Source organism: Aegilops tauschii, chromosome 6 (genome assembly GCF_002575655.3).
Source record: "Aegilops tauschii subsp. strangulata cultivar AL8/78 chromosome 6, Aet v6.0, whole genome shotgun sequence".
Taxonomy (NCBI): Eukaryota; Viridiplantae; Streptophyta; class Magnoliopsida; order Poales; family Poaceae; genus Aegilops; species Aegilops tauschii.
Window position 1 is genome coordinate 12,763,069 of NC_053040.3, and position 13,136 is coordinate 12,776,204.

General features: G+C 43.2%; 1 protein-coding gene across 4 annotated transcripts; it reads left to right on the forward strand.

The window, feature by feature from the left end:
• The first annotated feature begins 5,489 nt into the window (after positions 1 to 5,489).
• Positions 5,490 to 12,744, forward strand: LOC109785056 (putative disease resistance protein RGA1). 4 transcript variants are annotated; one of them, XM_045229535.2, is made up of 3 exons: positions 5,490 to 8,247; positions 8,391 to 11,478; positions 12,380 to 12,744. In XM_045229535.2, the coding sequence occupies exons 2-3, from the start codon at positions 8,408 to 8,410 to the stop codon at positions 12,390 to 12,392; spliced, it is 3,084 nt and encodes a 1,027-aa protein (XP_045085470.1). In that variant the 5' UTR covers positions 5,490 to 8,247; positions 8,391 to 8,407; the 3' UTR covers positions 12,393 to 12,744. The 4 variants fall into 4 exon arrangements, with proteins under 4 accessions (XP_045085470.1, XP_045085469.1, XP_020199258.2 ...); XM_045229534.2 differs by having other exon boundaries at positions 8,391 to 11,449; XM_020343669.4 differs by lacking the exon at positions 12,380 to 12,744 and having other exon boundaries at positions 8,391 to 11,618.
• The last annotated feature ends 392 nt before the right edge of the window (positions 12,745 to 13,136 follow it).

The window sequence follows — 13,136 nt, forward strand, 5'->3', positions numbered from 1 at the left end:
TTTTTGAATAGCTTTACTATAAAAATAGATTTTTGAGTGATTCTTTTTCCTGCTATTTAATATTACTGTGTTTTATCATTATATTCAAAAACATATTTTGTTATTTTAGTTTCTAACAAAAAAATCTTTATGATAATTCTTTTTTCTATTAAAGTTTCTAACAAAAAATTTCTTTATGAAAATTCTTTTTTTTAATGTTTTGAACAGAAAATATTTTGATAATTTTATTTGCATAAATTTATATAATTTTAGTTTCAATAATACTAGAGGTTTTGTAAAATTTTATTTTGTTTTTAATTATTTATTAAAGTTTATTTTGTTTCTACTTATTTATTTTCTTTTCTTTTTTGCTTCTTGTATTTATTTTATTAAAATTCTTTCTTTTTTGCTTTTTTTTGTTTCTACTTATTGTTGCTATTTTTATTTATTTTATTTATTTTACTTTACTAAAGTTTATTTTGTTTCTACTTATTTATTAAAGTTTTTTCTGTTTCTATTTATTTATTTTATTTTGTTTTTACTTATTTATTTTCTTTTCTTTTTTTGCTTTTTTTATTTATTTTATGAAAATTCTTTTTGCTTTTAATGTTTTACACTCAAAAGCCCTCTCCCCTGGCTGGTTCATTGGTCCCGGTTCGTGGCTTGACCCGGTCCTAAAGACCTCCCTTTGGTCCCGGCTCAGGCCACCAACCGGGACAATGGTGGTGGGCCAGGAGCGAGGCTCATTGGTCCCGGTTCGTGCCACCAACCGGGACCAAAGGGGCCAGACGAACAGGGACCAATGGCTGCACGAGGCCCGGCAGGCCCCCTGGCCTCACGAACCGGGACCAATGGGCCCATGGGTACCGGTTCGTGACCGGACCGGGACTAATGGGCTTATCTGGCCCGGACGTATGCCCTGTTTTCCACTAGTGGTTGCTGCCCCCACTTGCCGACGCCGTTGCTACGAGTCACGAATCACCAAGCAAAGTCCTCATTGCCATGAAACTCTTAGTTACTCTGTTTGATCCTACTCTGGATGATTGTCTCTGTTGCTTTGCTCTACTTCAGTGTTTAGACTGTTGTTACCTAGCATCTTCTCAAGGTTCAGACTGAAACTCTTAGTTACTCTGTTTGATCCTACTCTGGAATCTCGTGGTCTCAGAGCAGCCAGAGAATGCAATGGTATTTAAAAAACGCGTGGTCGTCTTACATGGATCATTTCACACACTGGCGACGTTAGGGTGGGTTGTAACTTCGAGCCTGAATTGCTTGTTCAAACACCGCCCTGAAGTAAAACTGCTACTCCCTGGGTATCAACAACTGGACAAGTCGCCCTGATCATTGTCCACATTAATTTCTTAAACATTACAATATGATCACCTTTTACAATGGAGCCCTGTATATTTAGCTAATAGTGATTGAAATCTGTGATCTCCTTTTGCCGGAAGAAAAATAAAGGACCCTATTTTTCTTGAGGCAAAAGGAGATGCAGTCATATCATTCTACTATTGCTCCTTAAGTATTGGAAGGAGATGAACACCAATGTTTCCAATTCTGAACTATTCATGTTTTAACCTCGTTTGTGCGTGATTTCGGAAACAACGTGACTCTATTAGTAATGAGCTTGATTGCTTGTTCAAGCACCAACTTTGTCCTCATTCTATCAATATAACTTGGGCATATGACATTAGGATTGGTTTTGTTATTCGTATTGGAACTGCTATGCAGTCAACATAATTGAGAAGAGAAAAAAGATATAGAATTTATTCACACAAATGGTGAGATAGCAATGAGAGAACTATGAGACAAGTCATGCTAATAATGTTTAGGTTGCATGCAATGTGATGCCGTTAATTGTCAAATTTCATCCTTTTGATGTCCCCATTACAAACTCTCAACACTCCTAAAGAATGACATGCCAGTCAAGTATGCAACTCTCTGCAACTATATATACGCCCACTTTTTCTCATGAATATCATATCAATGGCCTCAACATGATATCTTGTCAACTTCACTTGGCCACAGTGAGATTTTGGAGGAAACTGAATCCACACGTATGATGTAAAACTTCACACCAACTTAGGCTCATTGTCTGAGAGGATATAATATAGGGTCATCTTCAGCAAGGGAAGAGAAGAGATGACAAATCTTCCAGGATACTTGCCATGGTCATGTTTGGGTATGGTGGTAATTTGGCTCATCCACTAGACATCACGGAGAGTCCAATTCTACTGGCCACTTTGTAACTGGAAGTCCGTTTATGTTTGCACTTACTTGAGTGTTTGAGATGGACTTGAGCTAGTCGATCGGACTTTAAGATTTGAATGTGTGGCCGTAGCAAGTAGCAATAGTGTGACCTTGAAAGGGTTGGCCAACTAAGAGTAGGCGCTGAGGCCGTTCTACCAATTTTAGATTCAAGTGAGGTGTAATGTAGGGTAAGGAGCTATGCTAGTTTAGCTTGAGGTTCCTTTTTTTCAGAACACACCCTGGGAGGTGTATCACCTTGAGATTCTTGTGTGAAAGAAAAATGCTTGAGGTTGCTCTCCGTGACATCGCTACCGTTCTTTGTGTTAATTGTCTAGGGTCTGGCTAGCTTTCATCTAAGATGGGAATTAACTAAGTCTTATCTCGGTGACAATATAACATATAATGTTTTTGCTATTTCTTTTGTTCTTACACTTATATATCCCCCCCCCCCTCCTTTTATTTTTTGTTTCTCGACATTTTTATTGTATTTCTTTCTAGAAAAACGTGAATATTCAATGATCCCACTGCACCTCATCACATCGGCCACACATAATGGCAAAGCACACTACATTCATCTCCTGAGACCTAGTCTGCATTGGAAGAGCCAAAACTCTCCTCACTTGCGATATACAGGCCTGTGATGTCTGAGACATAGTGAGAAGAGGATCGGGAAATGGTAGAGAGAAGAGGAACTGAGAGATTCAGCTTCAATATGGAAGAAACAGTCCTAAATTTCTCGTGATCTACACGAGAGTCAGAAAACAAAAACATGCACTGGATCAGAGCACATGTACTCGTATATTTGTTGGTTAGCAATCTGGTCTGAATTATATGCTGTACTCCGACTGTAACGGACCTTCTTCCAATTTCTATTTTCGACGGATCTTTACAATAACAAAAAAATGCATCTAAAACATGGAAGCTAAAAAGACATAGTGCGTGCCAGTGCCACTGAATAAGACACTATAATTTCCTTTATCCCAATGTCAAGTTTTTAGTTAAGGTCAGATTTTTGTTGGTGATAGCAAATTAATCGATCATGTGTTCGTATTACATAGGAGATATCACGTGCCTACCTCTAATAAAGTACTAATTAACAAACATATATATGTTGAAAAAACCTGTCTTTACAGATCGCTGGGTAGCAAGATATATTGCTCATGCTAATAGTGAGGTTGCAATCAAATAACCATTTCCAATTGTGAGCTATCATGCTTTTGATTCTCCTTCAAGTTTCTCAAGCACGTAGAAAGCATTGGGAAAGACCACCACCGTGGTATGCAACTACACCCATGTCCATCTATATATACACACATTTTCCCTCCGGGTATCACAACCATGCTCTCAAACTCTCCATGATATAGGCTTAACCACCAATTTAATTATCTTTCTTGAGAATTTGGAGGAAACCAAATCCCATCATATGATTCGAAACTGCTAGCTGGATGCGTTCATCTGCAATGCGAGTCGAGTTTGGCTGGCTTCCTTGCTGAGCTGCGAGCTTTCTCCTGGCTAGAGAACCCGATGGCAAGCCGGAGGGAGCGTTGGGTTTGGACGATGCGAAAGAGGTTCAATAAGTGCTGTGACATGACGTGGTTTTCTCGTTGGCGTGGCTTTTCAAAAAAATAATTCCCGTTGTGTATAAAAGGGTATTCAGTCCATTTTCTATTCCAAGAGACCTCCGCTTCCGCTTTAATCCTCGGGCTGTCACGACCTGATTATATTGAAACCGAGTGGAAATACAAGTGTTGGACGGTACAGTCCGTCCGCTGTATAACTTGGATACTTCAGCTGCTGTTGGTTGAGAGAGGTTCAACTGAGCGAAACCGCGTCGCATGCACCATATTTTATTTTCAAAAAACTCTGATGACTTAGTTTTTCTCCCGCCCGGCTGCTTTTCCGATGGTTAATTCGCGAGAGGTAGGAAGGTTCCAGGGGAGTAGGCCACCTTAGTGACATAGGTAACTCCGTCCTCCGACATTGGCTTCTACGCCCCTTCGCCTTCAAATGGAGTTATGTATGCTTCAGCTGCTTCGCTGCACGGCGGCCATCTTCATCCTGCGCCTGCATCCATCTCCCGGAGCAACAGGATCAGGGACGACCAAAAGGTACGTCATCCATTTCTGCAGCCTGCACTGGTACAGTGCTACACCATTACTAGCTGCTTACTAGTGCCGGTCGTCAGCCGCCGGCGCCGCAGCTTGCAGGTTTCGAGCAGAGGAAACAGAGTGACCGCACACAAGCTGTTTGGTTCCAGGCGCCACTGCCTTCCCTTCCTTTCTCTTTTTCATTTTTGGTTGCAACCTTTTTTTTTATAAAGGGCTTTTCATTGAATTGAAATATCGAGTTGATACAGACGCATCAAAGATCACCCGGCCTCTGCATAGCTAGATGCACACAGCCAAAAGTTTGAAGAAGTCTAGATAAAAAAATATGGCTAAACAGCCACAAGTAAACAATAAAACAAGCCTATAGCGGGGCCAATCCAATTCGAAGATCACACCGCCATCCATGGGGGTAGAAAATCTTCCTGGCCGAACGCTCCAGCCGTGTAGACGCCATCATAAAAAGGTCTCTGTCCTCCGGCCGCTGCAGGATAGACCACATACGGAGCCATCGCGAGCATATATGAATAACCTGCATAGGAGAAGAAACGCATTTACCGTTAAAAACAATATCATTCCTAGTGAGCCAGAGTGCCCAACATAAGGCAGCCGCCCCCACAAGAATGTGTTTAGAAAATTGTTTATCTATTCCCCTCAACCAGTTGCCGAACATATTACGTGCACTACGAGGAGGGTATAGATTCGAAGCTATTTGGACAATGGCCCATACCGATCGAGCAAACTTGCATTCAAAAAATAAGTGCTTAATCGACTCATCATGGTGGCAGAAAACACATTTTTTGCAACCTAGCCAGTTTCGTCGTGCCAAATTGTCCCTAGTTAAGATAACTCCTTTAGTGAAAAACCATAGGAAAATTTTCACTTTTAGGGGAATCTTAAGCTTCCACAATTTCCTATTATCTATTGGTACCTCGTTATGAACCAGTGCATTATATATGGATTTAACCGAAAACTTACCACTCTGAAGCAATTTCCATTTAAAGATATCCGGTTCCACTGACAGCTGGATGGCTCCCAGTCGGGTTAGCAGATCATCCCATGCTGCCAATCGAGGACCAATGAGGGTTCGACGAAAAGAAATATCAAGGTTTTCATGTCCCAGCACTTGTTTAATCATGATAAACTTATGTCTAACTATCCGATATAAACTTGGGTATTGCATATTTAATGGGTTGTTTTGCAACCTTAATAGAATAGAAGAGAGTGAAGAAAGAAAGACCAGTTGGAACGAGAGCCCCCGCGTCGCTCCCGTGTGGGCGACTCGGGCGGGACCCTGCAAAACCTAGCCGCCGCCACTAAAAATCCGGCTGCCCCCCTCTCCGCCGCCGCCGGACGACGCCGTAACGCAAAGCCGTGAGGCTGACGGCGGCGGCGGGGACCTAGCTGCGGCGCATGGCTGCTCAAGGGCACGGCGGAGCTCAGTCCTGTTGTCTGACGCGTCGGCCCTGGCTGGCGCTCCGACACGCCGCGGCCGACCTCGGGGCCCTTCCTTCTTGCCTCTGTGTGCACAGGCTGCCTCCGGTTGTCACCTGCGGCCAGCCGGCGCGTGACGGGCGTCCCGCTCCCTCAGATCCAATCGGGCCTGCGGCTCCCATCCGATTTGTTGCCGCGCCTCAGATCCAATCGGGCCTGCAGCTGGCGGCTCCCGTCCGTGCGCTGCGACCTTCGCTGCCATCGGGTGTGCGCCGCGGATCTTGCGCGGCCTCCTCCAGCTGGTTGGCAGCGAGAAGCAGGGGCCACCCACGGCGCGCGTGGCAGCTGCGGCTGCTCGGTGGTGGGCCTCCTTCATCGGACGTGAAGGCGGCGACGGGGCCATCCCCCTCGGCTTGAGGGCCGCAGTGGGTCTACCCAGGAGACTGGGGTTCATCAGCGGCAAGTTGGGCGCGGCTCGGCTCTTCCGGCCAGCTTGGCCCTGGCGTGGGGGTCTGTTCGCATCGGCGTCGACGCACGAGGTGTGCGGTGACTTCGGCACCAAGCAGGCACGAGTCTGCCTAGCCTTGGATCGAGCTCTGCTGGGTTCGGTTCCTGCATTTGGAGGCTCCGCGTGGAGTGGCAGCTTTTGTTCGTGGGCTGGCTATGGCTTCCTCTTCTCTGGTGCTGGCGGAGTGTGTCTTGGTGGATTCCAGGCTGTAGGGTGGGGGTGGTGACACAGCCGGTGAAAGCCGGGCTTCGGTTGCGGTCGAAGCCACCGACGGCAGTGCTCCTGCACTGTCCCCTTGTTGAAGGCGTCGTGTTGCTGTGCTCGCCTCCTTGCCTGTGGTGCTCGAGAGGAAACTTCGGCCCGGGTCTCCTGGGTCAGTCAGACGATGGTGGCGCTCAATGCCACATTCCCTCTTGAGGGCCTCGTCTTGGAGCTTGGCTTGGCTACAGAGACCAGTGGTTGGAGGTGGTGCCGTTGATGTTGGTGGGGTGGCGGTTCGGTGGTGGTGGTGCGGCCGGCTCGGGGTCGACGGTTGTTTTGTGCTCTTCTTCGGTGGTGTTCGGTGCTGAGTGCTTCTTGGTGTCTCTGCTAGTGCGGTGCCTAGCGATTACGCCGGTGGCACACAGGTGCCGTGACGTCGTCTCGGCCTCGCGTGACCTTTCGAATGTGCCCCCGACATAGGTGGTGTCGTGGCGTTGTGCAGTCACGGATGCGCGGGGCCTTTCGATTGCGTCGACGGTACAGTGCCGTGGTTTGGTCTGCTAGGCAATGCCCTTCGACTATGTTGGTGGCACACAGGTACCGTGGCGTCGTCTTGGCCTTGCGTGCCCCTTCGAATGCGCCCCTCGATACAGGTGGTGTCGCGGCGTTGTGCAGTCTCGGATATGCGGAGCCTTTCGATTGCGTCGACGATGCAGTGTCGTGGCTTGGTGTCGGCTGGCCGATGCCGTTCGATTTCACCAGGCGGTGCTCTTTGGTGTGTTGTGTGGTGTTGAATTCTCCCTCATCGTTATCCCCTGTTATGTGTGTGGTCAGTGTGTGTTATTTTGCTTTATCTCTACTCCCTGTGTTCTGGTTCACTTGAACCTATCTTGCGACGGGCTGCAAAGCCTTGTAGGCAAAATGAATACAATTCAGGCAGGGAATCCCCCCCCCTCCCCCCTTGAAAATTCAAAATAAATAAATAAAAGAGAGTGGATTATAAGTAAACACGCAACATGACACCTAACCTTTCTTGGTCACGGTCCCTCAAGCTCGTTGTTCTTGGCACCCTGCGTGTTTGGTAAAATGCCTTTAAAAGGACAGCAACAATGCCGTTCACTCATTTCGTAAGAAAAATTGTCAAAATGGTTGTTTGGATGTCCGGATGATACCGTACATTTATTTATAGTCTCCATGAGAAAGCTGATTGAGGGATGCTTACTGAAATTTTATTTACTAATGAGATTTAACTCATGGGTTTGAATTAGTTGTAATCGCTTTATATGAACTTCAGATAAAGAAAGAAGGCAAAACTTCGCTGGACATTGGTCTATTTTACAACTCTCTAATCTCGGCCATTCACTTAAATGTACTCCCTCTGTTCCTAAATGTAAGTCTTTTTAGAGATTCTAATAAGTGACTACATACGGAGCAAAATGTGTGAATCTATACTCCAAAATATGTCTATATACATCCGTATGTAGCCTTTTATTGGAATCTCTAAAAAGACTTATATTTAGGAACAGAGGGAGTAAAATTTAACTTCATATTGCTCTAAGTCTTATACTAGTTTTTTTGAACTGAAGTCTTATACTAGTTAGCATCAAATTCTTTTAACTAGGTGGCTACAAGGGCAACCACCAGGTCGTTGCAGAAGGCATGTCAGACAACTAGTGCAGTTGACCTTTTCTCGGCAGAATAAAATCCCTGGGTCGGGTTTATTCTAACAGAGAACAGTTTTACAAACCATAGTCCAGCAAGAGAGTGAAGGTACAATCTGTTCATATTCTTGAGATAATTGCTACTGCTTGAAAAACGTTCTTATATTATGTGACGGAGGGAGTAGTAGGTTTCAATATTGTACTCATCAAACTCTTCACAATTAATCTTAATTTTGTTTGTATTCATCACAGCAGTCCTCGGGCTGTTTATGGAAACATTCAAGGCAGTTGCTGGTGTATTTGCAGACATCAATGCATGTCGGGATTTTTTTGGCTGGGTCACACCATGCATCCTAGCGGCCCGACATCAGCTGCTAGGTGAAGGCCATTCAGTTGTGCAACACCGGATTCTGGCTGAAAGGGAGCAAATTCGTCATTTGGAAAACAACATTTGGAAGCTCCAGACAAGTATGCCCAAGATGCTTGACCTTATTGAGCGTGTTGAGTGGCAGAGCCATAAGAAACCAGCAGCCGAGCTTCTCCCGCACATCAAGGATGCAGTTTATGATGCTGAGGACTTTCTTGATGAGTTCAAATATTATGCACTCAGGTTGAAGCTTGAGGAGAGCAAGAATTCAAGTGAAGAACACATGCATGCTGCCTTTCTAGAGTTCTTCAAAAGTATCAATGATTGTGACCACTTCAACAAAGTGAAGGAAATCCAGGGTAACCTAGATCACATCCATTATCAATCCAAGGATTTGAGATTGCATAAAGCACCATTGAGGTTTGACAAATCAATCAGGCCAGAAACAAGTGCTTTTACTGAGGTGCCACAAATATTTGGCCGTGAAAAAGAACTGAAACACTTGGTGCAAAAGTTAGGAGTACATACAAGCAAGAGAGGGAGGACCGATGATGAAGCCAGAGCGACTGAGTTGCGTGTGCTTCCCATATTTGGTATGGGGGGTGTCGGAAAAACAACTATTGCACAACAAATTTGTGATGATGCAAAAGTGAAGGAGCACTTTGACTGCATAATTTGGACTTGTGTTTCTGATGATTTTGACGCAAAGAGGTTAATTAAAGAGATTCTGGAGCAGATGGAACAAGATACAACATCTGATAATCTGAATAATCTCGTGAGAAAACTGGCTTGTTCTGTAGAATCTAAGAAGTTGTTACTTGTCCTTGATGACATGTGGGGTGATACATTGAGAAATGGTGGCGCGGAGTGGGACAAATTTTGCATACCTTTGAGAAATGCCCTTCAAGGAAGTATGATTTTGGTCACCACTAGATTTTATGAGGTTGCTAATCTAGTCTGTGCTGGCATGAAGAGCTACGAGTTGGAGGGTTTGCAAGATGTTGTTTTTTGGGAGTTCTTCAAATCATGTGCATTTGGATCCAATAGGACCTGCAATGACCTAGAGTTGGAGCGCATCGGTAAAGACATGCTTCAAAAGTTGAAGGGTTCTCCTTTGGCAGCCAAAACTGTTGGACGCTTGTTGCAAAGGGACCTAAGCAGAGCACATTGGGAATCTATATTAACAAGTGAGCTGTGGATGTTAGAACAAGATGTGACTGACATTTTGCCAGCCCTTCGACTGAGTTATATGTACCTACCACCATTATTGAAGAGATGCTTCTCAATTTGTGCACTGTATCCCAAGGATCACAAATTTGATAAGGAGTTTTTAGTCGACATTTGGATAGCACAAGGGTATGTGGAACTTCAAGATGCATCATTAGCTTTTGACGAGCTTGTAAAAGGGTCATTCTTCCAGATATCAGCCAAGTCAAATTATCAGTATGTAATTCATGACTTGATGCACGATACAGCACAACTTGTCTCGAAGGATGAATGCTTCATCATAAAACATGCAAGTGATCTCGATAAAATCCCTTCAACTGTTCGTCATTTGTCAGTATTCACTAATGAAAACGTTGGCTGTTCTGAATTGAAGAGGTTATGCAACAAGAAAAAATTGTGGTCATTGGTATGCAATGAATCATACAACAGTGCTAAAGATTTTTCTCCCGTGATTGATTGTTGGTTCAAGGGACTCCCGAGAGTCCGTGTACTGAGTTTTAGGCTTTCTAGAGTAAGGCAGTTACCTGAGAGTATGGGCAACTCAAAGCATCTGAGATATCTTTGTTTACTTGGAAGTCCTACTTTCAGAACCCTTCCTTCATCTGTTTGTCATCTACACCTTCTCAAAACCATAGAAGCTAAGGATTGTGTGTTTCAAACTTTCCCTGAATGCTTTAGTGATGCTATCAGCTTGCAAAAAATTAAATCAAAGGGCTTTAGTTATGACAAGGATCACTGTAATGCCCTCCGTATACAATGGACTAGTGATCAGTCGGTACAAATGATGGAGAACCAGATTGAACGGTTGCCTCACTGGAATCTCCAACAATTGAGAATAGTGCGTTATGGAGGTGAATCTTGTCCTAGCTGGCTCTGTCCTAATCTCCTGCCAAGATTACGTTCACTTAGATTTGATGAATGTATGAACATTCAGTGTATATCTTTTTTTGAGCCGTACATTTGTGATTCAGACCAGGCAGACAACCTTCATCATCTTGAAGTTCTGGAGATATTAAAATGTGATAACATCAATTGGCAAAGTTTTGTGGCCTTACCCACTTCTCTTAGAACAATTGAACTTTGTGACTTTGGGTACTCCACAGATCACTTTGTGAGCTGCTTCCGTGACCTTATCGTCCTCACTGAATTGGAAATACGTAGTAGCAAATGTTTATCATCTATTCCTCTGCAAGTCTGGAGTAGCAATTTTCCATCCCTTGAGAAGCTGCACATTGTTCGTTGTGAATCTCTTATATCAGTTGGGGTCTCTGAAGCATGCAGCAGCAACAGAGTTGGAGCATTCACATCCCTTGTTGTTCTATATATTTTCGGCTGCACGAAATTACTGAGCCTTGATGAATTCCTAACACCTGATTATCTACCTGCTGTGAAGGACATTTGGGTTGCGTGTTGTGATGAATTGACATCCCTGCCAGTTGATAGGCTCCACAGTTTTACTTGTTTGCAGATGCTGGTTATTAAAGATTGTCCAAAGTTAAATACACAGATGGTATTGACATTACCATCCTCCCTTAAGAATTTCGAGTTGGAGTCATGTCCAGGCATAGAGTACATCGATAATCGCCAGCTGGGGAGCACTCCAGCACTGGAGAAACTGAAATTAACACACTGTTCAACCCTCAGATCCATTAGTGGTTCAATAGCAGTTGCTCAAGTAGAGTCCGTGTATATTCTTGATTGCCCGGAGCTGACGGAAGTAAGACAGCCTCTTCGACGTGGAAACTGGCACGTATTATGTCACAGTGAATAGGGTTGTGTTATGCATTAGTATCTTTTTCTATCGAAGTATATACGTGGCAGCTATATGTAGGTACCTTTATATCTTTCTTTGCAAAATGAAGCTCAACAATATATCTAGAAAACGACGAATCTCAGTATATCCTAACTTGAAACTAATTAAATTAACCTTTTTTGATATTCCCTAAAAAAACATTTTTTGATAGATTCCACAGTCTTTCTTTTTTGCCAGATCTATGTATGGGTAAGTGTTTAATATTGCCAGATCTATGTTAAACATTATTTAAAAAATTCCTGCGGCAATGATGATCACAACCAGAGTTTCGCCAGTAGTTCTCTTGCACTTGAGCAGCTGAAATCGGTTATTATTCAACCTGAGGTTTACTGATGGTTAAATATCTGTACTCAAATGGAGACTGTGTACAGAACTACAGATAACTTCCCCAAGCTCGTGTAAATAGAACATCCTCTTTGTGCGACCATGCAAGAGAGCTGCATGTGTTATATTAAGAATGAAAAAGAAATTGAACAGCCTTTGCACCGAGGCATTTTCTCTGCCTCAATTGTTGCAGTTACCTTACTAGATTTTGCTCCACGAGCACTCATGAGGTTCAGTGCAGTGCTTGTTACATTCCCTGAAAATATTCTTTAACATAGTACTACATGTTGAGTGCCCCTTGCTATCTAGTTCCATTACTCATTTGAGAAAGTTTCATTACTCTAATAGCTAGGTTCTTGATTTATTTAGTTCAGCTATCTCTAAGGGATACAACTTATTTCCCAAAGCTATTCTGTTACGTGATGAATCATATTAGTTAAGTTTTTTTGTCATGAATCTACTATCCAGAAATAAAATTTGATTTATGTTATGACTATATTCAACATACAGGCGGAATATCTGACAGCATTTACCAGATGGTATGATTCGAATTAAGGAGGATATGTAATTTCATCTTTTGCAAGTCAAGAAAGATCCAGTGGTGTGTCATCTCAGCATAATCCAGCCGTTAGAGCATTACATTTGGAGTTTGAAATTGCCTGTGTGGTAAAGTCAAATAGTGCAATGTATTTTACTTATGTGGACAGTCATGATATCGTGTGCAGGCCATTGTTACAAGTAAACAGGAGCCGGCTGTTGTTTGATGTTTCATAGAGTCATTTCCCCCTTGAGGTTTAGATGTGCAAATCATATTCTTCTGAATCCAGTTTCTCTGTTGAAGTTTTGTTTTGGTAAAAAGGTTCCACGTTCTGTTCTGAGTGAGTACAAACAATGTGTGACTCAGAACTCTGTTTTTCTTTTCTAGAAACAACTTTGTACTTCTCTAAGTGAATCTCTTTTCTAGCATTTTAATCTTCCCTGTATTACTGGTCTCATCATCATGGAAATACATTTGCAAAATTATTTTTATATTTAAATAACTCATGAGGCAGGTACAAATTGCAATATTGTGGCAATTTACCAGGTTTTATGTGGAAATGGTACCTAAACCGGGTTTTTAATTAGTGAAACTTGGGGACGATAATAATAGTAATTCAATGCACGTAAACTTTCACCCTTTGCATATCGACCAATTCCTATGATCATGCAGCAGAAGCAGAACTGAAGACTGACAAATAACTTGATATGCCGACACTGACTTGGTCTT